The 21095-nt window shown below is 39.9% G+C and overlaps 1 protein-coding gene across 3 annotated transcripts; it reads left to right on the forward strand.

The window, feature by feature from the left end:
- The first annotated feature begins 8380 nt into the window (after nucleotides 1–8380).
- ESM1 (endothelial cell specific molecule 1) lies at nucleotides 8381–17348 on the forward strand. Of its 3 annotated transcripts, none has more exons than XM_082620322.1 (3): nucleotides 8381–9114; nucleotides 12248–12397; nucleotides 14179–14441. In XM_082620322.1, the coding sequence occupies exons 1-3, from the start codon at nucleotides 8814–8816 to the stop codon at nucleotides 14205–14207; spliced, it is 480 nt and encodes a 159-aa protein (XP_082476448.1). In that variant the 5' UTR covers nucleotides 8381–8813; the 3' UTR covers nucleotides 14208–14441. The 3 variants fall into 3 exon arrangements, with proteins under 3 accessions (XP_082476448.1, XP_082476449.1, XP_082476447.1); XM_082620323.1 differs by lacking the exon at nucleotides 14179–14441 and adding an exon at nucleotides 13889–14172 and having other exon boundaries at nucleotides 8382–9114; XM_082620321.1 differs by lacking the exon at nucleotides 14179–14441 and adding an exon at nucleotides 15810–17348 and having other exon boundaries at nucleotides 8386–9114.
- Nucleotides 17349–21095: the final 3747 nt, after the last annotated feature.

The raw sequence follows: 21095 nt of genomic DNA on the forward strand, positions 1-21095 counted from the left end.
GCAGTGGGACTGTGTGTGGAGGGAAGCTGCACTTCGCATTCTGACGTTTTGAACGCTTCTGACTGAATGTGAAGCACTCTGATGATGTAGCCACCCCTCCGAGGAGAAGCCTGTCTTCCCGCAGCAGGTTTGTGTGGCTTTCCCATTGCAGGTGAACAGTTTTGAAAGCTCACCATGTAGACCTGTTCGACAGAGTGAACCCCTTACAGTGTTTGTTGCTGCTACTGTTGTGCTTATGAGGTGTGTGTGCCTGCGTGTGTGTCTGTGCGTTGGTCTTTTAACCAACTAGGAAGAGGTTATCAAGGCAAGCATGCCACATGTGTTTTCCCTTTCTCAACAGTTTTACTAACTGGTTCCTCTCAGGTCCCTTAAACAGTGCCTGCCAGATATTCCCTGGTAGGATCAGATACCCTACATTTTCTTGTTTTCAGTATAAGCTCTTGTCTGGATGTGGGATACTTAAAAGGTGATCATTCATGGCCTTATTTGAAGTTCCATTACTTAAGTTTATAAAATGAAGGCATTAATGCTAAAAAAACCAGCGTGGGTCAATGCTCCAAAGTTATCCATTTGTTATACTCTTGGTCCTTCCTAGACTAGCTTCCTAGACTAGACCACATGAAGGTTGAAATTTTGATCTTGAGAACACTTTGAATGCTGAAAGCCCAAAGTATATTGGATTCCTTTCATTCTTGGAGACATTGTTTGGTGTTTTATTCAGTGACTACTTCCTAAATATATTTACAAAGGAGACAGGCTCAGCGTGCTGTCTGGAAGTGGTGGTGTATACACAGGCTCATGATCCACTGTTAGAAATGTAAGCTCTGTGTGTGTGTGTGTGTGTGCACAGGCGCACACGTGCGTACTTTGGAACTGAGAGTGGGATATTAAACTTGGGATTTACAGCACATATATCTAACCCTGAAATACCTGATCAGGTTAGGATGATGTTTATCAGGCAGCTTGCAAGAGCTGGGTCTTTGATTTCATCATATAAGGTTCTAGTGGAAGATTAAAGACTGATGAAACACTTCATTCTGCTGCTAAGTAAACTATTGATGGTGGATCAATAAAAATAAAAGCAGGTCTATTTTTATTTAGACAAATACTGTATTTTATTGAATCTAAAATGTTATCAGTATATTATGTGCCATTATTTTATATACCACTGAGAAAGAAAAAAATTCTTCCAATTAGAAGAATTTGTGAAATTCTTCCAGTACTTTTTTATCACTAGTATTTTTATTTATACTTATTGAAAGTACTCTTTTAGGCTTATTTGGACATAGATTTCTATCATTTAGAACTTTTGAACATTCATAGGAGGAAAAATATAAATTCAGTAAATTGGTTAGAATATTCCTAAATGACTCCACATTCATATCTGGTCCTTCTGAATCACATGTCAATGTCATATCTTTTTGATAGATTATAGGCCCCTGGGCCACAGAGATGATTAGTAATGCAGCATTTCTTAAAAACTAGCTCCACTATTTGTCTTTGAGATTCTTTTCCAAGTGACTGGCACTCATCCTGCACGTTCTGATGTGCATATGTAAGCAATGATAATTACATCGTAATGGCTGTATCCCAACTTCAATCATTTTAATGTGTGAAGATGTATGTCTTAGAATCAGTAAAATATGCTAAAAAATTTGAAGTGCATAATATAGTTAAAAATTCTAGGTCAATCCCTCAAAGATGGGTTTTTCCTTTCAGAAATCTCCAGAGTAAATATCATGTACTAATTCTGCTAATATGAAGAGATGCGATTGGGAGAAACCATCAGTTTAGAAGTTTCTCAAATTTTTGAGTTTGTCGGAATCAAGTGGCTTACTTGTTAAAAATGTTGATTCCTAGGCCCACCCCTGACCCATCAAACTGGACTGCCTGCAGTGGCATTTTGACTAGCTCCCCTGAACATTCTGATGCTGGTGGTCTGGGGAACAGTGCTTTGAAGCACGCTGCACCAAGCCCTGTCTGAGGCACCCTTGGTGTACATTAAGCTCTCAGATTGTAAGCTTGGAAACTTCATGAGCTCCATGGCAGCCAAAAGAAAGCAAGGCACTTAAAACAAGATCACAATGTGGCCTTTCATTGAGAACATCCTAGGAATAAAGGAGCCAACATATTTCAACACCAGATTAGAGAGTGTGTCTGAAATTGCTATTTCCTTAAAAAATTCTAAATAAGAGGCTTGGGAGATATGCTTCATGTTTCTCCCCGTCTAGTGCTTACCTTTATATTTTTTCAAAAACATTATATCATTTATTCAACCCACATGTCATGTAAAGGCTAAGGCTCTTCATCACTAGACAAACTCTGATGAGTCTGGTGAGGGTGGTCCTGATTAATATTTTATTACATTATAAAAGGGGTCAGTTTAAGGTTAGGCAAAGGAAGTGCCACATTATTCGAGAAACAAAGTAGCAGAATCATTTCCTATGATCTTGTATTAATCAGAACCCCTAGTCTTTCCAAAATTCCTAGTGAAAATTCCAAGTGGCTTAGCAATAACTTCCAACATGACTTTTTAAACCTATGTTCTCTAATGTCAGATAGTTCTAATGTCTAAATGACTTCCAATGCCTAAGCTAATTCTTCAGTCATTTAGAAACTAGTCATTAAAAAAAACCTCTCTGGGCCTACAAGAGCAGTTTGTGGGCTGTTTAGTCATCTCACTCCAGATGGGGCGAGGCCGCAGGGAGAGGTGGTGGAGTCCTCTGAAGCCAGAATGTGGATGTTTACCCATCATTCTGTGAACTGAGTGAATGAAAAACTGCACCTTGAAGAAGGTGAGGGGAATGAGGCCTGGTATATAATTTGTCTGATAGAATAAGTAACAGTGTTTCACACCTGGTAACTTAGAGTTGACAACATGTTTTCACATTTACCTTATCTTTGATCTTCACAACATCTCTTTAAGAAAGGGCTGACAGTGTTTCTATCCCTTTATTTTGCTGGAAAAAAAAATGACATCATGTTAATCAGGAGGGCTGGTTGGTGTCTTGCACCAAGACCAATGGTGGAGCTAGACTCAAACCCAGGTCTCCTGGTTCCAAGTTCAGAGCTGCTTTTGGTACTCACCATTGCTTCTCGTCTGGTATCCGGGAAGTGCCCAGTGCTTCTGGATGTCGGTTCATATTTGGAGGCAGAAGAACACTGTATGACCTCTTGCAGATGGGTTCATAGACTCAGAACCCTGATTTGAGAAAGAGCTAGCTGTTAACAAAACTTGCCTGACTACTCACATTAGCATCTGCCAGGACTCGGGGTAAAGAGGAGACGCAGGCAGCCGGGAAGTGAGAGCTCTTCACATGTCCCCAAGTCTAGACTTTCTCACTTTGAGCCAGTTTGAGCCCACGGTGGAAGTTTCTAGATTTGGCCAGGGTTACAAAAACAACCAGATTCTGTGGCTGCTTTCTCAGGGGACTCCACTGGAATCAGAGCTATGGATATGGTGTTAAAGTTCTTTGAGGGCTGCCCAGAGATTCAGGGTCAAGGTTTGTCAGAGATGCTGTGGGTGTCCTGTGCTTATCTTCTCAGACTTTGCCACACTCACGGTTCTTACAGGGCTGTTTGCTGCGAGCAACTGTGATTGTCCCCCACCTGCCTACAGCCTTGACCTTCTTGTTAAGACAATCAGAGGACCCCATGCAGGCAAGAAGCCAAATTTAAAAAGTCCACTTCTCTTTACTCTTCCGAGCATGTACAGTTTTTGAAAATTTCCTGTAACATCAAATCCCTCTCTGCTATTAAAATTGTCTTTATTAAGAACTGAAACTTAAAGAACTGGAGAGATATTTCTTTTGGAAAAATGTTTACTACAAGACATAAGATCATTTTTAAGGAATGAAGCAAACCTTTAGAAATTTAGACTCTTCATAATAATAGTCATGATGCCCCTTTTGGTCTTCTTACATCATTACTGAGGTAGAGAGTAGAGATGAGGGGTTTAAGGTGACTTTCTTAAGGTCACATAGTTTGGTAGTGGCAGGGCTGTTTCTAGAACTCCTGCAAGCTATTTCCAGGGCCTGTGACAGCTGACCTGTGACTGCTGTAAAAGTCGGTTTGGCAGAGATATATTTCATCAGGGTCTATCGGCCATGAGGAGCTCCATGAACTCCTTCTCAGGGTGGATGTGGTGCTGCCAGACCCAAGGCTGGAAGGTCAAGAGGACAAAGGTGGTTAGCTGTGCAGGAGCTGACACGATGGGACCAATGTCTCTGTTCAGACCCCACTCCACCCTTAGCTGCTTCTGTTGTCTCTGAAACTTCTACCTCATTCCAACCTGTCCAAGAACCTGGGTCTCGCTTTGCTTGCCCTGGGGAACACAGTGGTGCCCACTGTAACTCACTATTCTCTGAAAATGGTTCTGGGAAACAGTTGATTATGTTTACATATTTATTAAGTATAAGCTCTTATTATATGCTAGACCTTGTCCTGGACACATGCAAAATTGCCATCAGCTGGTGTCAAAGCAGGAAGACTTTCAGATGGTACCAAAAGCAAAAACTAAAACTAAACTAAAAACAATGTCTCATACACCTAAATTTCTCTGCTTGCCCCTTGGAAATTTTCACCTTCAAGGCTGCCTTCGTAATTCAATTGAAATCAAACCTATCTGGTAAAGAAATTTGTGAGGAAGGCACAATACGCATGGTACCATTTGAATTGACCATGAGGGTTTGGAACGTTCTCAGAACCTCTCCCATTTTACCTATCTGGAAAAGATGCTTGATATTTGGTTACAAGCAATTATAATGGGCAAAATGAAATACAAAATACCAGTGCACATTACCTAGGCTTATTTTCTTGCTTGGCACAATATCAGGTTTAAGAAAAAAAATTACAATGATATTTTAAATGTGCAAGGTGAACTGGGTTGAATTGTTATGTGGTTTTATCGTGTCTCTGGCCCCCACTGCAGAAGGCCACGTGTTGTCCTTTGGATCCTGAGATGGTCTGTTTGACCCACCATAGCTTGAACTTGCATTTGCAGAGCTGTGAAAGCTTATGTGATTCCCCTTGGCCTCACTGACAACCGATGTACAGAACAGGTTAGAGATTTGCCAGTCCCAGCTCAAAGCAAGCCCGCCAAGGGGGACCTCAAGTCCTCATCATCACCAGCTCTGCCTTCACATCATTTTTTTTTCTGTGCAGATTAAAGTTGGCTGCTTGTTTACTCACGCTCTGATTTCCTAACTCCTTGTGGTCATAGCTAGCTTTCTTTGTAAGATAGGTTGATCTAAGCTCAAAGTTGGGAAAGATAAAAATACAACTAGACAAAAATCCATTAGGGACTGTGCGGGGACCAACAGTTTTTGTTGGGTCTTGGAAGGAATTGAAGGAGCCCCCAAAATGAGCTGTTAGGTACTATGTATTGAGATAGTTCCACCATTTATGAGCTCTGCTGAGCACATTTTCTTCACCCCTCTGTGTATTGTGTTTTGGTTTACTATTACTGTGGACTTGGTATCCTCAACTTATATCTTCTCTCTATGTCATTGTCATTTACCAGAGGTCTTATCAATTTTGAGAAATGCAGAAGATGGTGCCCACAAGCTCCTCTTCTTCTTCCCCTTAACACTTGGGATTTTGACATTCAAAGGCCTTTATTAGGGGCTTCCCTGGTGGCGCAGTGGTTGAGAGTCTGCCTGCCGATGCAGGGGACACGGGTTCGTGCCCTGGTCCGGGAGGATCCCACATGCCGCGGAGCGGCTGGGTCCGTGAGCCATGGCCGCTGAGCCTGCGTGTCCGGAGCCCATGCTCTGCAATGGGAAAGGCCACAACAGTGAGAGGCCCGTGTACCGCAAATAAAACAAACAAAAAAAACAACACAAAAAAGGCCTTTATTGTTTCTTCCTTAAATTCCTGTAAAAATCAGAAGGTTCTTACTTATTATTTTTCTTTATTCATTGCCAATTCTAAGGTGACTATATTTTTAAAATGAAGAGTAGCCATCAATTATTGAATGCATATTGCTTGACCGACACTTCCCATCCCGTATCTTATCAATCTTAACAATAACCCTATTAAGAAGGTATTAGTGGCCCCATTGTACACCACTGAGGAAATAGAGGCTTAGAGACATTAAATTAAGTTCCCTGAGGGAGTAAGTGGCAGAGCAGAGATCAGACCCAGCTCTGACAGAATCCAAAATTTATAGCAAGCCCAAACTAGTGTGCAGACTGGATCCAGTCTAGAAGAAATGAAGGCACAGATAATGTTTTCTAATTTGAATGAAATGCTGGCCAACATTTAAAAATTAGGAGATTACTTTCAAAAGTCTGGATTCTAGCTTCTCTTTGAAGAAATTAGAAGATTGGGCACAGTGCACTCATATTCCTGTATGGTAGCAGTCAGCCAGCCCTACGGAGTGGCTTCTTCCCTTAGAGAAGGTGTGTACTCTCAGGTGGACAAAATCCTCTCCTTCCTATTGCACGACACCTTGTGTAGCTCACCACCTCACCCAACTGGGTCACCTGCATGCCTTTGATTTTGCAGTCCTTATTCTAGTCTCTGGAGATGGTCTGTCTTTGGGTTGGAGTCCTGGCTTTATCATTTGCTAACTCTGTGACCTTGGACAAGTTGCTTAACTCCTTTAGTCCTCAGTTTTCTCATCTCTAAGATGGGGATAAGAACAGTACCTAGCTCTTGAGGTTGTTTTGAAAGTATGGTAATCCACATAAAGTGCTTAGCATGGTGTCTAGTACCTCATAAGCTTTCTATAATAGTTAGGTGTTATTATTGACCACTATTCCAATTAACCACTCTCCTCAGAAAGTTGGGTTCAGCAAAGTTTGAACAAGAAAACTTTCCCAGGGTCAGCCTAAATTGTGAACTAGGCCATCAGAACATTGGCCATGGAAGCATGATTATGTTGTAATAGGCAATAGAGTGTGTGGCTTTGACATGAGACTGACATGGTTCAAGTTCATCCTCTGACATTTTGGGGATCTTGGACAAATTATTTAACCTCTTTCTGACACATGTTCCTCATTCGTAAAATGGGTATGAGAATAATACCTACTTCACAAGGTTGGGTGAGGATCAAGTGAGTTAATACATGTAAAATGCTTTGGAACAGTGCTTGGTACATACCATGCACTCAGTGGATGATACCTGCTATTGAAAACAATGAATCAGAGTGTGCTGTTTGCTTCTGGGGAGATGAAGATAGAATATTTTAAATTGGATTGTCATGAAAAGTTTGGGAAATTTGGAGGCTAAGTTGCTTGCCTTCACTTCCCATCTCCTCAATTCCCTGCAGTTCGGTTTCCATTCCCTCCATCCTCCTAAAATTGCACATTTGAAGGCTAATCATCAAGTCACATCCAATGAACTCGACCTCATCTTCTAGAAGGGACAAGAACTTTAGAGATCAGCTAGCCTAATACTGTCAGTTCTCCAAAGGGAAGCAGAGGCTGAGAGAAGCCCTGTGGCTTGCCCATCGCTAACTTGTGACTGACCAAGAGCTATCAACTTCGTTGGTTGTATATTTACTAGACGACAGTGGGAATATGTCTATTTTCATAGGTGGTGGGGCTTGGACTCCAACATGTAGCTAGTGTAAGAACTCCCCTCTCTCTTTCAAACTTGCTCTTTCTGCCCCACAAACCTTGCTTAATGAGGCCTAGATCCAGTTAATATATTAAGAGGACTGCTCTGTCTTCCCCAGTGGGACCTAGGCCCTGTGACCCTCCATAGCTTGAAGACCTTGTTTCCTGATGGGTAATGTTTTCCCTTCCCTGTGACTTGCCTCTCTGGGCCACGGTCTGATTTGCCTGCTGGCTCATTTGTTTCCTTGGGCTGCCTGCCTTGTTTGGCGGTTTTTCGTGAGCGTTCTGATCGATGCCAGGAGGTGAGGGGAAAGGCTCCGAATGGGCTCAATCATTGGACAAGCAGACTTGGTGATGGATGAGCCTTCTCCCCAGTGAGTTTTGGGTCAGGACAAGTCCAACTGATAAATTTTTCCAGAACTGAGTAAGCCAGAAACAGTGTCAGCAGCATCTTACCACTTTTGTGGGTTTTGCATTGATTTTAAAGGAAATTCTCAGCGGCAGTTCCACATTTTACTAGAAATATAGCTACATCCATGATAAACTGAGATATATGCCATGTGAATTGTTTTAGAAATAACATTGGATGAGGGGTGAGAGGAAGGAAGAGAGGGTCTTTTAAAAAATCCCTTTCAAAATATTTTCTTTCTTCTAAGTATTGAAAAGGCCCACCATAACCCTTTCTTCTTCCAAATGATCTCATAGCTATTTATTGAAGGGAAATACCAAATGTTTATTTATTTTTTTAAAAGGAGCTTCTTCGGTCCTGATGATTCATGTCGATATAATTTTCCTCATGACTGCAGAGGCTCGTAGACAAAGCTATGCCCCAACTGATGTGCTGGTGTCCGAACAATTCCTGTCCTGGAGGAGGGTGTGCAGCCTTCTTTATTCCCCCTTAACAGACGTCCTTGAGCCCTTGAGACGGATGTGAGCGAGTGTTTTAGTCCTCATGCAAAACAACCATCTAAACATAACAGATGACATCAGCTCGGGCTTTTCAATTCCTGGATGGCAGCAGCGTGTTAATCCAGCCTTCATCCTGGATTTCATAAACTAAAACAAGAGAGCCTGGCAGGAGGACAGCGCTGCTGCTGGGTTGAGGAAATTGATGACGGGGAAGCATGCGGGCAACCCAGTGTATAAAACTCATAAACGTGTAGGCAGAGGCTCAGCTACCACTTTGGACGGCTTCTTCCCGCCAGCAAAGACCCCGCCGCGGGAAGCGGAGCCCGAGCCGCCGCGGGAAACATGAAGAGCCTCCTGCTGCTGGCCACGCTCCTGGTCCCCGCGCACCTGGCGGCGGCCTGGAGCACCAAGTACGCGGTCGATTGCCCGGAGCGTTGTGACACTAACGAGTGCAAAAGCAGCCTGCGCTGTAAGAGGACGGTGCTGGACGACTGTGGCTGCTGCCGGGTGTGCGCCGCTGGGCTGGGAGAAACTTGCTACCGCACGGTCTCAGGCATGGATGGCGTGAAGTGTGGCCCCGGGCTGAGGTGTCAGTTTTACAGTGAGGAGGATGATTTTGGTGACGAGTTTGGTATCTGCAAAGGTAAAGAGTGACCCCTTTCTTCTCCCCGCCCAGGGCACACGGAGGGCTTTTAGCCAGCGTGAGAGATGAGGAGCCTTTTCTCAAAATGCAAAGAGGGAAAATGCAGGTGGGTTAGGGACCAGGTCCCACACTGATGCTGTCAGAGAGAGAGAGAAAGATAACTCTGCAAATTGCAACTGAACCCAGTGTGCAAGAAAGTCCAGAAAGGAATACAGCATTTCACTCATTATGCCTAGGAGATTTTTTTTTTCAAGTTCCGATTGAAGACTGTGTTGCCTCCTTTTCTGGAAAACTTCAGGAACTTGACAGGTAATCTGTTATGGATGGTTTAGGTGTCCTCTCTTCTGCAGTCAGTGATTACAGAGGTCTGCACTGGATAACCTCTTGGAGTGGTGGCTAGCCCTGCGGTTTAGTGATTCTTTGATCTTAAAAGGGTCCACGGGATGGAGGGCACCTCTCAAGATCAAATATTTCTGATGAACACTAATGCACTTTGTGAAATAGGGCAGCTTAAGTCATCTAGCAAAATGACTCACATTCTTGGAGGAAGATACCCTGAAGTATAAAACAAACCTCATTCCACTCTATAAAAGATTTTGGTCATCTAGAAAAATGAGTGTAAGACCAGGAAAAATAACACCTAAAGAAAAACTAAAATTGGAGCTCTGTAAAGAAAGAGGTTCGCACTCTTACAGACTTAAAGAAAAACTTTATTAGGTTGAAATTATAGCTAAACAATGTAGTTAAACATTTGTAGAATTTATTTCAAACTTAGTGACTGTAGTTTACAATGTTTAACATGTTTAGAAACGAAAGAATGGTGATTTTAAAATATCCTGTGTATGGATACCTCATGATCTCATGTTAAGAACTATTATTAAGGTTCAACACATATGTTATAACCCCATTCATTAGTTTTACAGTACCAAGAAGCTTTTCTTTTTTATTTTTTATACATCTTTATTGGAGTATAATTACTTTACAATGCTGTGTTAGTTTCTGCTGTACAACAAAGTGAATCAGCTATAAAGAAGCTTTTAAAATGAAAGGGACTGAGAAGTTTCTAAATAATTCTTATTTTATGTGTTTAATACAACTGTAAGCTTTTATGAATGATGATCATCCAGTATTGAGCTAATCCCATTAATTCTTTTAGAAAAATATTTTATAAATCAATTAACTTTTAGGCCACAAAACATACTAAAGGTTAGGAAATAAATGCTTGAACTTTTAGGAGAATTTTATTTTTTGCTTAGCTTATTTTTGTTTATAACCAATAAAAGGTAGAATAGTGAGGAGACATTTTCTCTGGTGGACATTCACATACATTTCTTTCAGCTGAGTAGGATCTCTATTTTCTGTAAATTATAGGGCTTATCAGCCAAGAAAAAAGTACTTCACATAGGGAAGTTAGGGAGGAAGTGGTTAACACAATCATACTTATGATATAACAAGTATATGCTGTGGATTGCTTTTTCTCTTGGCATAAAAATTGACTCTATGTGTGATTGTAAATGTCCAATTACATATGGTTAAAGAAACAAGCTGTAAGGCATCTGGAGTCTTTAGCACTCCAATATTCACTGAATGATTGAGGTAGCTGTTAATAAGATATATTTTTAAAAGCTGTTTAGGATAGCTCTTGGACATCCTTCAGATTGCAAGTGAGTCTGGTTTCGAATATTTACTCTCTGCTGGAAATAGTGAGGCTGTGTGAACCTCAGCAGTTAGATACATTATATTTTGCTATAGGCAAACTCTCTACTTTAGCTTTTTTTTTTAAAAGAACACCCCTATGAAAACTGTATACTTTAGCTGCATATCTGGATGTTTTTAAAATATTCAGATGTTTGGCGTCGCGTTGCCCGGATAACAATATTTATTGAACACCTACTATCTGCCCAGCATTATTCAGTACATTGAGGGATACAATAGAAGCATAACTGAAAATTTGGCTAAAGTTTTAGTTTTCAATATCACTGGAGACACAGTCAGATCCCAATGCTGTGTGCTTTTCTGCCAGAGACTTTTTTCAGGATCCCTTTTAAGAACTATTCTTCCCAACAGAGAGGCCAATGTTTAAAACCAGGTGCTTCTCTAATCTGAAGGATGCAGAGTACAGCAGTCCTAAATCTCTTTAGAAAATATATTTCATTAATATCTATCTTGATCATTCTGTGGAATATTAGATTGCTAAAGACTTAGATGCCTCACAGCTTGTTTCTTCACCCATGTGTGATTGTACATTTACAAGGATATTCTTATGCCATGAGAATAAATATTCTGCTTGGCTGTTCAAGGCTAGCTAGTCTATTGAGATGCTATTTACATCATAAAACCCATGCATTTTTACTAGATGAGTTTGTTCTCTTTTTCTCAATATAGTATGTTTTAGTCTAAGTATGAAAACATCGAAGCTCTAAAAGCTTCCAGATTTGGTTAAGTATATGAATATATTCTCAGCTTTCTTGTCATTTAGCATATTGGATCTTAGCTCTGCAGAGGGTTTTAGTAGTGAATCCTCTTAACATGTGGAGGAGTTAGGTACATTTGTACCGCCATCTTGTTAGATAAGGAAGTTGATAAGAGTTGGAGCAGATTGAGGTTTAGCCACTTCGTGAAGAGCTAGGATGATCGCCCTCTTAGCCCCTGGTTAGTTTAAACCCTTTCCTGTACCTTTACAACAGTAAATTGTCTGTGATTTCAGGGGATTCAAATACAGCATCATATCTCTTAAATTCTGTGAGGAACTGATGCACATGTCTGTTCAATTGCCCACCTTCCCTGAGCTGTCACAGAGGTAGCCCATGAGACCTTGTCTTTTGGTATCTAAGCAGAAAGTAGACAGAATTAAGACTGGTTCAAGGATATTGGTTACGTGTATCTGTCTTCAGTTAAACTTCACAGCAAGACACTACAAGTGAGGCATCCATTATCTGGTCTTAGTGTGTGATTTCACATTTGTGACAAAGTTTCAATTTTCAAAGCCTGGGATTTTTGGAGAATTGGGTTTTATCTGATAGTCAATATTCATGAGGTTTGTTCAATTCCTGAGGCTGTGCACACGGGCTGTGAGGATGGACGCTTATGTACAACAAGCAGCTCCCTCTCTCAACCTTCCCTTTATCCTTAGACTGCCCGTATGGCACCTTCGGGATGGAATGCAAACAGACCTGCAGCTGTCAGTCGGGCATATGTGACAGGGTGACCGGCAAATGTCTGAAGTTTCCCTTCCAATATTCAGTAGCCAAGGCTGCCAACCAGAGATTTGTTTCTCACACAGGTAAGAATTGATTCCTGTATAAACATTGAAACATAGCCTCATTTTCAGTTTGAATAAGAAAAAATATGGATGAGTAGAATAAGAGGTTGGTTTAAATGATTTAGTTTCTTTTATTTTACTTAAGAGAAAGGTGGGAGGTTGTTGAAATTTGTTGCTTTTTTTCAAAGAAACCTCATTAATAATTTTGAAGATTATATAATTTTTGTAAAGTTTACCCAGTTTATATGGAGGATAAATATGATTGATTACAGAAAAAACATGTAATAAAAAATAACCGAGATATACAAAGTTGTTTAAATTCTTCAGTGATCTGTTTTACATACATACTAGACAAAGCTGCTTCTCTCCCAACTTCACATAGAAAGAGTACTCTGAGGAATTTATTGGATAAGGCTTAAGAGCCAACATAGAAAATATAAAACATTTCTTTTTTTAAACCAAATGGAAGTGTTTAAATGGAATAATTCCAAGCATGCCTTTTTGTGGATTTTGGAGAGAATAAGAGATAGTATCTATGATTAAAATTTGGGAATCATCGCTAAACCTTTGAATGAAAGTGTGTAATATTCGCATACTGCTTGTTAGTGCTTATGTACTTCTTACACAGGTTGTTAGAATGTGAGAAATACAGCCTATAAGACTATGCTATTAACCTATTTGGTTATCTTGTTGAATAAATTGTTAGTACAGTAAAGCTTTATTAAATTGGAAGTAGCTACATGTTTAAAATAACATGTAGCCAGAGCAACTGCTAGTATCAACAAACTGTATACTTTCCCCCCTCAGATACAAATAGTTGACAGTCCAAATCTATTTCAGTTTTTGTTTCTGGTTCTTTGCACTTCAAATTAAATAAGATTTGAAATATTGATAAATGTGCTTATTTCCCAGATTTACCTCCTTCTTACATGTGGGTTCAGTTAAGTACATCAAGATAAAGGGGAAATACTGTGTTTTTCAGTGAATTATTATTTTTAAGTATGGCTATGCCCTTAAACACTAATTTAAATTGAAAACCTGTTTTTAACCTATTAGGTGAATATCTACATGAATACTTGATCCGGATATTGAGATCAGTATTAACATTATAAATACTTATGACTTGCCCCTATAGTTCTTGAAAAGCAAAATGGAAGAAAATTGAATTTTAAGTTTGGAAAAAATTTTTTGTTGAGTTGAAATTCACCTAACATAAAATTAACCTTTTTAAAGTGAACAATTCAGTGGCATTTGGTACATTCACAGTGTTGGGAAGCCACCACCTCTATCAAGTTCCAGAACACTTTTCTCAGCTCCAGATAAAACCAGTACCCATCAAGCAGTTACTCCCACTCTTCAACCCCTAGCAACCACCAATCTACTTTCTGAAATGAGGAATTTTTTGAATGGTTTGATTGTCTTTAGTACAGGGAAACCTATTACCTCAGCACAGCTAGCTGCCTCAAACACTTGCAGCTTCTTTTGTCTTATTTTGCTTTCTTAAAACCGTAGGCTACAAAGAACATTGAAGGAGCAACTTTAGAATGCCTCTTCACTCGTTTAAGATTGCACCTGAATCTTTCCCACCAAGAGAGAATTAAATCCCTGGTGAATCTTTGTTGCTGTTTGGGATGAAGGTCTGGGGGGCTCTCGAGCTCCTCTGGAATATTCCTCAGTGATGGAACTCTGTTGTCTCACCTCCATCCTTCCTGCTGCACACGCAGGAGCACACCCTCTGCTCCTCTGGACCCTTGTGCAGTCTCTTTCCCTCGGGCCTGTCACCCTCTCTCGTTTGCTTGCAGATTCTGCAAAAATCTTGACCACTGTATAGATGCCTTGGAAACAGATACACTTGACCCTTGAACAACATGGATTTGAACTTTGTGGATCCACGTTTATGCATATTTTTTTCCCCAATAAACATAGTACCTGTATTTTCATGTTACAGATCTTTAGATTAACTAAGTGTGGGGAACAGTTTGTTTTCGATTAGGGATCACAATCCGTGGAGTCAAAGAACTAGGGTTTGAGTCCTGATTCTATCCAAACCGTTTCAGCTTCCTGCCCTTGGGTGAGTCATTTACCAATTCCTTTGTTTGGGGGCAGGTATAACAGTAGGTGGGTTTTCTACTGCATGGGGGTTGGCATCCCTAACACCAGCGTTGTTCAAGGTCAACTGTATTTTGCTGGATGAAGGTTACATTAAGGGTTACACAAAAAATATTTCTGTACCCAGATTAGGTATCAAGATTTTTATTAGAAATTTATGGAAAAAGCATTTTCTGACCTAAGGTGTTGCCTTTCCTGAGCTAAAGGTGCAACTAAGGATGACTATTAGTGTAACCTCGGTAAACCTTTAGTCAGGTTGAGGATGGAGCACAGAATATCCTAAAGACCTCGTGGGAAGGCTGCCCAGGAGCCCTTCCGTTCAGTTTTGCATTGTCCACGTGGGACTTCCTGGGCTTCAAGTGCTACTGTTTACAGGAGGGGGCTTGGGGCCTCTGTCCTGTCTTGGGCTTTATATCACCTCTGCAAAGCCTTTGTAAATGGCACCAAGGTTCCTCAGCACAGGGACCTTGGAGGTGCCTTTCATACCTTGATTGCATGAGGTTGTCTCCTCTAACTTTCTACCTGTTGGTCACAACATTCTTGGCAAATGGACTTCCTGGTTTCCCTTCTTCATTTGTTGTTGTTGTTTAGTAGTGAGCTCTCTACCTTTCCAAGACTGGGAATTCACAAGCAGCTTTTTTTTGGGGGGGGAGGGGGTGGGTGCGGGGTAGTGGTAAGATTTATTGAGTTTCATGAATTTACATACATTCCTTTAACTGCTGGGCCGTGCGTATCTTCATATAGCAGAATGTGCACTGCTAAAGCAAACACACCTCATTTTTCTTAGAAGCAGAAAGTTTCATTTAAAAAACTCTAAATATTACAAACTTTTATGTAGAGCAAGAACTATTTTTATAAAAGTTCTGCCCTTTGGTCTGCCTTCTGCATTCTGGAGCCACATCGATAAGCTAATTCCTCTTCCATATCAGATAGTATGAGAATCTTACTTAGAGATCTATACTTACAGCATTTGCTCATTCCGAAAGTATTTATTAAGTGCCTATTATGTTCCAGGCACTGTTGCAACAGTGGACAAAACAAAGTCCCTGCCTTCATGGAGCTGATACTCTAGTGGTGGAGTGAGATAATACAGGGAAACAAAGACAAATGCATATATAGAATAATGTCAGGTGATAATAGGAGAATGAAGAGAAATAATTCAAGGAGGTGCTAACTGATAGAGAGCAGGTGAACACAGCATAGACTCTTGGAATCTATTAAAGATTTCATTGTAAATCCATTGTAATACAAAAATAAGACAAAACCATACTTGATCTTGAAGTTATAAACATTTGGACATGATTTGTATTCCTTCTCATTTCAGAGCACGACATGGCATCTGGAGATGGCAATGCTGTGAGAGAAGAACTCATGAAGGAGAATGCTGCCCGGTCTCCTGTAATGAAGTGGTTAAATCCACGCTGATCCTGGGTGGGATTTCCAAGAGAAGACTCTATTTTAATGATCGTTCAACACAAAGCCAACACTTTAGGAATTGTCTGTATTATAGCATATGGACATGTAACTTTTGGAGACTAAGTGTGATTCAGGGTGGGTCTAGAAAAAAAAAAGTAGGCTACTAACAATCCATAAAATGCATATGACTGGAGACTTCTAGATATTTGTTAAATATTTGAATGCATATAGATTTGTTTAATATGTGTTTATAGTAATAGTGAAGAACTAAAAATGCAACTTAGATAATCTTAACCTGGAGGGAGATCAGCCAAAGAGAAAGCGAGCCAAACCTGAAGACCACAGTGAGTCCACGGTTCTTGACTTGATGTACATTAATGTTGGGATATGGGCTGGAGGAAGAGTTAGAAGCAAGAGAAGGTGGCGCTGGGGGTGGGAGAGTATGACATTTAGATATTCCTTGTGGTAGCCTCAGTAGAATTTAATTGTGCTTTTTTTTCACTTTGGGAAAAGTGAAAACAAAACAGTCCCTGAAGGAAGTGGGATGTTTGAAGCTTGCGGGAGTTTGAGTAGTAGCCTTGAATTGAAGCAGGTTTCAAAGGGCTGCTAATGTAGTTCCCAGTTTACCGCATCTGAAGGATGGTTCTGGGGCACAGGGCAAACACACACTTCCATAAATGGTTTTAAAGAATGCCACCTCAGATTGAGAGAGCAAGGAAGTATTTTGTTCACTTGGGGGAAGTGTGAAGGTAAATATTTATATATTTTTGTAAACAGTTGTTAGTACAAGTCATCCTCCATAACCATATTTATCACCCTCTTGAGAAAATAAACATAATGTTGTTGTTTAAAATAGTTAGAATAAAGGTATAACTCTATAAGGTTTTCAAACACCCAAGGCATGGTAAATTTATTATTAATAATTATAGTAATATTAACAGTAAAAAGTATATGAGAAACCTAGAAAAATTTAGTCACTATGGATTTATAAAATGTCAAAAACATGAGCAACAGAGGGAATTTATTTAAAAGTAAGTGCAGTGACATAGATGAGTTTTAAATTCAAAGTAGAAAAAGCTTTTTAGGAGGTTTGGAAGAGAGTCAATTTCAGCAGGAAATGTCAACTTTAAAATATATTTCATATTAATGTATTTTTTTCTTTAAACTTGGTTAATAAGTGGAATTATGAGTACACTTGGAAGGATCTTAGCACAAGCAAGACTGTTGTACTAGATTTTGTTAGGAAATATTTGCAGAAGTATTTTATTTGGAGTGAAGAATTATTTAAGAATTATTTCACTATTTACCTGTATTTTATTCTCAAAGATTGCCAACAGAGTTGTGAATGTGTGTGTGGCAGGGTCTTTGAATGCAAGCTGAATAAGCTGTTAGGATTTATTTTAAAAGGACAAGTTTATTATTGATCAATAAAACAAACAAGACAGCCTCTCCGAGTCCATTCATGACTTCGTTAATCATTAAAATATTTAAATGATTCATTCAATGAATAACTCTTTAATACATATCAAAGGACAGGCTCCTCATGTAAATTTTCTGCTACAGATAAGCATCTTCTGTCAAAATGTGAGACCAGAATATATATTTCTGCCTCACATTTTTGGTCAACCTATGCCTTAGAGCTTCCTGAAAAGTTGGTCCTTATACATTAACCTATTCCACAGAGGCAAAACAAAAACCAAAAACCAAAAACCAAAAAAACTTCTATTGATGTTTGACAGTGGTTAGAAACTTTTCAGTTAGGCAAAGACAAACCTTTCAGTGCCCATAAAAGAGTAGTAAAAAAAAAAAAAAAAGAGAGAGAGTAGTAGCATACAGCTTTGAAGCTTGAGGGTATCATATTCAAGAATAGTATTAAACCCAGAATTGTAAATCAACTATACTTCAATAAAATTTTAAAAAATGAATAGTATATGTTCACTCAGCCTTATATGCAAAGTATGGAACCATTTAAGTGAATCAATACAATACAATATGGAAAAAATAATGTTTGTTTTAGGAAAAACATCCAGTCGCCTGAATTAATTCTTTTTTTTTAAGAGGGGAGAAACTGGATATGAATGAGATAATGTTACATTAATACAAGATATAAATATTATTATTAAATGAAACAGAAAGCACTGAAAATCTTTACTTTCACTAGTGTGCAATGAAGTTTCAGAATACACTCTCAGGGGTTGGAGTTACTTAAAGATCTGCCATCTTGACCTGAAGCCCAGGACACAGTTTAGTTGCCCCTTTGGGGTAATGTAGATGGTGGAACATGAGCTAGACTAGGGCAGGGCTTGCCTCTGCTCCTGACCATGCAGCAACCACCTGTGTGACCATGGGCAATAAAGTCAAACAAAGGTGAGCTCATCCACTCTCAGTTGCTGGCATGTTTTCTAGCTTCCAGCTTCATGCTACTGGGGGCTTTTTTTTCTTCATTCCAAGCACTAGTACCTGTCTATCCTGAATTGCTCTGTCATCTTCTGACTCTATTCTTCATAGCAGTGGTCTCCAAAATCTTTGGATTCTGCATACTTTTTGATTACAATTTTTTGAGCATGCAATTTTAAACTATATACATAGTATGGTATTTGTACATTAGGCTCATTATAAAGCATACACTAAAACTAGAAATTTTTAAAAGGATAAGAAATAAATAGAAATAGAAGTTCTGAGATTTTCTTCCTACATCCCAAGGGGCCATCCTGGGAAACACCTGAGAAGCAAAAGAAAATGCCATAGGTCAGTGGTCTGGAATGAGGCCCAACCTCATTTGATATTAAAGAGAAACCAAGCTGGCACGTATTCCATACAATAAATACTTCTGGAATGAATGGATGGATGGATGAGTGGATGAGTGAAAGGATGGATGGGTAGCTAGGAGGATGGAAGGATAGATGGGAAGAGAGTTGGATGAGTAGATAGATGAATGAATGATTGGAGGGATGAATGAATGAAGCTGATGATAGGCCTTCTGTCTCCAGCAGAGTTGCAGTTACTGAGGGAGTAGATAGCCTCTCATTTCCTTTCATCCGCCAGCTCCTCTTTTTCCTTAATGGCTAACTTATTGTGCCTATTGGGATTGAAACAACCAGGGGTGTATGTTAGAGTCAATGAGTATGACAAATAGGGATGCCCAGAGCAACAGAGACAGGGAGTGCATCTCCCGCAGGCATTGCAGACATCACCGTGGTAGCAAAAAAATAAAGTAATTTCCTTGGTAGCCAGACTGGGTGGTCATTTTCTGTGACAGGCAATCTGGGAGGACTGTTGTTTCCATCCTACACTTTATTTCTTCCCTTTACCCTGAGCTCCCTAGGAGAAAAGAATCCATAGATTTAATTCAACATCACACAGATATTTAGAGGGTGAATTGATTATTTCTGATTACCCATCATTTAACGTTAGTCATTAAACTAAGGCTTATCTTTAAAAGGGTATGTACTATAGAGCAGCGGTTCTCAAATTTTAATGTGCATCAGAATCCTTGATAAAACACAAATTACTGATTTAGTATGTCTGAAGTGAGGCTCAAGGATTTTCCATTTTAACAAGTTTCCAGGTGATGCAGGTGCTGCTGGTCCAGGGACCGCACTTTGAGAATCACTGATATAGGAAAATCTAGATTTGCCTAGAAGGGAGATAAACTAAGGGGTATCAAAAGCAATCATTGTTGGCCTTACGAAAGAATGCACTGCAATATTTCTTAGCCACTTGGTTCATTTAATTTTTCGTTTGAAGATACTTAACTTTTTTTTTTTAAAGGGTGAATGCATTTTTTTTTTTAAAGAAGGTGTTGGGGGTAGGAGTTTATTAATTAATTTATTTATTTTTGCTGTGTTGGGTCTTCGTTTCTGTGCAAGGGCTTTCTCTAGCTGTGGCGAGCGGGAGCCGCTCTTCATCGCAGTGCGCGGGCCTCTCACTATCGCGGCCTCTCTTGTTGCGGGAGCACAGGCTCCAGACGCGCAGGCTCAGTAATTGTGGCTCATGGGCCTAGTTGCTCCGCGGCATGTGGGATCTTCCCAGACCAGGGCTCGAACGCGTGTCCCCTGCATTGGCAGGCAGATTCTCAACCACTGCGCCACCAGGGAAGCCCTACTTAACTATTTAAGTAGCTGAGAAGATTGAAATGTCAGAAATGTTAAGCTAAACTGTGGAGACTTGTGAGGTACAAGTAGAAGATTATAGGAGGAGAATAGAGGTGGGAGAACCAAAGACTTAAGAAATAATCAAGGACCCTGTGGCCTCAAGAAGAGTGACGAGTGGTGCCATGCGTCATGGAGTGATCAGGCAGACCTGAAGAGTCCCTGGTGGCCAGAGTCGAGCAGTGTCCATGAAGAGGTCAGGGTGGAAGTGTGAATGAAGTGCATTGCATGCAGGTGAGCACTGTTCCAGAAGGTCATCTGGGAAGGACAGAAGAGCAGTTAGTCTGCAACTGGAGAGGAGAACCCTAGTTACTAGCAGAGTATTTCTTTCTTTCTCCCCTCCTCTCCCCCAAGATTAGAGAGACACCGTTCTAAGCTAATGGTTGTCAGAAATGGAGATAAAGGCTTTCTGAAGTGATGGTATGGTTTGATGTGATTACATGAATCCAGTTTAGAAAATTCCACTTGTATAGATTTTTGAGACATAACTTTTACATAGTAGATATATTTATACACTTTTCAACCCCCTAGAAAATACAGCAGTGCATAGAAAGCTGAGATCCCGGGGTTGAGAAGAGAGGCCTAAAGAATTAGTCTAAATCTTTTATTTTACAGATAAAAACATCCCTAGGTCCAAATAATTTCACTGACAAAATGTTACGCTTCGTGGTGAAAACTCTGCTACTTATCATTGTAGCACTTTTAGCCATTGGTTTTTTGGAATGAAAACATTCAAGTCTTTAGTTTACCTACCCCATATTTAAAAATATGCACACGCACACACACACACAAACACGCATACACATATATATGAAAGTTTTAAAAAGTATACACCTTTTCATGAAAAAATTATGCTTTTATAAGCTTATTCTAAGGAAATAATCTTTTAAAGTGTTCAAAAATGTTTTTATACTAATTTTCCAGCTTTTACAGCATTGAAAAATTATAAATGATGTGAAAAGGTCGTGGATAGGGTATTGGATAAAGAAATGACAGTGGAGCCAAGAACAGACTCTGATTTAAACATTGAAAATGATGAGGTG

This window comes from Mesoplodon mirus (genome assembly GCF_964341445.2).
Source record: "Mesoplodon mirus genome assembly, chromosome: 5".
NCBI classification, from domain to species: domain Eukaryota; kingdom Metazoa; phylum Chordata; class Mammalia; order Artiodactyla; family Ziphiidae; genus Mesoplodon; species Mesoplodon mirus.

Bases quoted from the DNA above. Each gene is read 5' to 3' on its own strand.
- ESM1 (XM_082620321.1), top strand. From the start codon at position 8,814: ATGAAGAGCCTCCTGCTGCTGGCCACGCTCCTGGTCCCCGCGCACCTG. The intron at 9,115-12,247 runs GTAAAGAGTGAC...CTTTATCCTTAG, and splicing joins CGAGTTTGGTATCTGCAAAG to ACTGCCCGTATGGCACCTTC. The intron at 12,398-15,809 runs GTAAGAATTGAT...TTCTCATTTCAG, and splicing joins GAGATTTGTTTCTCACACAG to AGCACGACATGGCATCTGGA.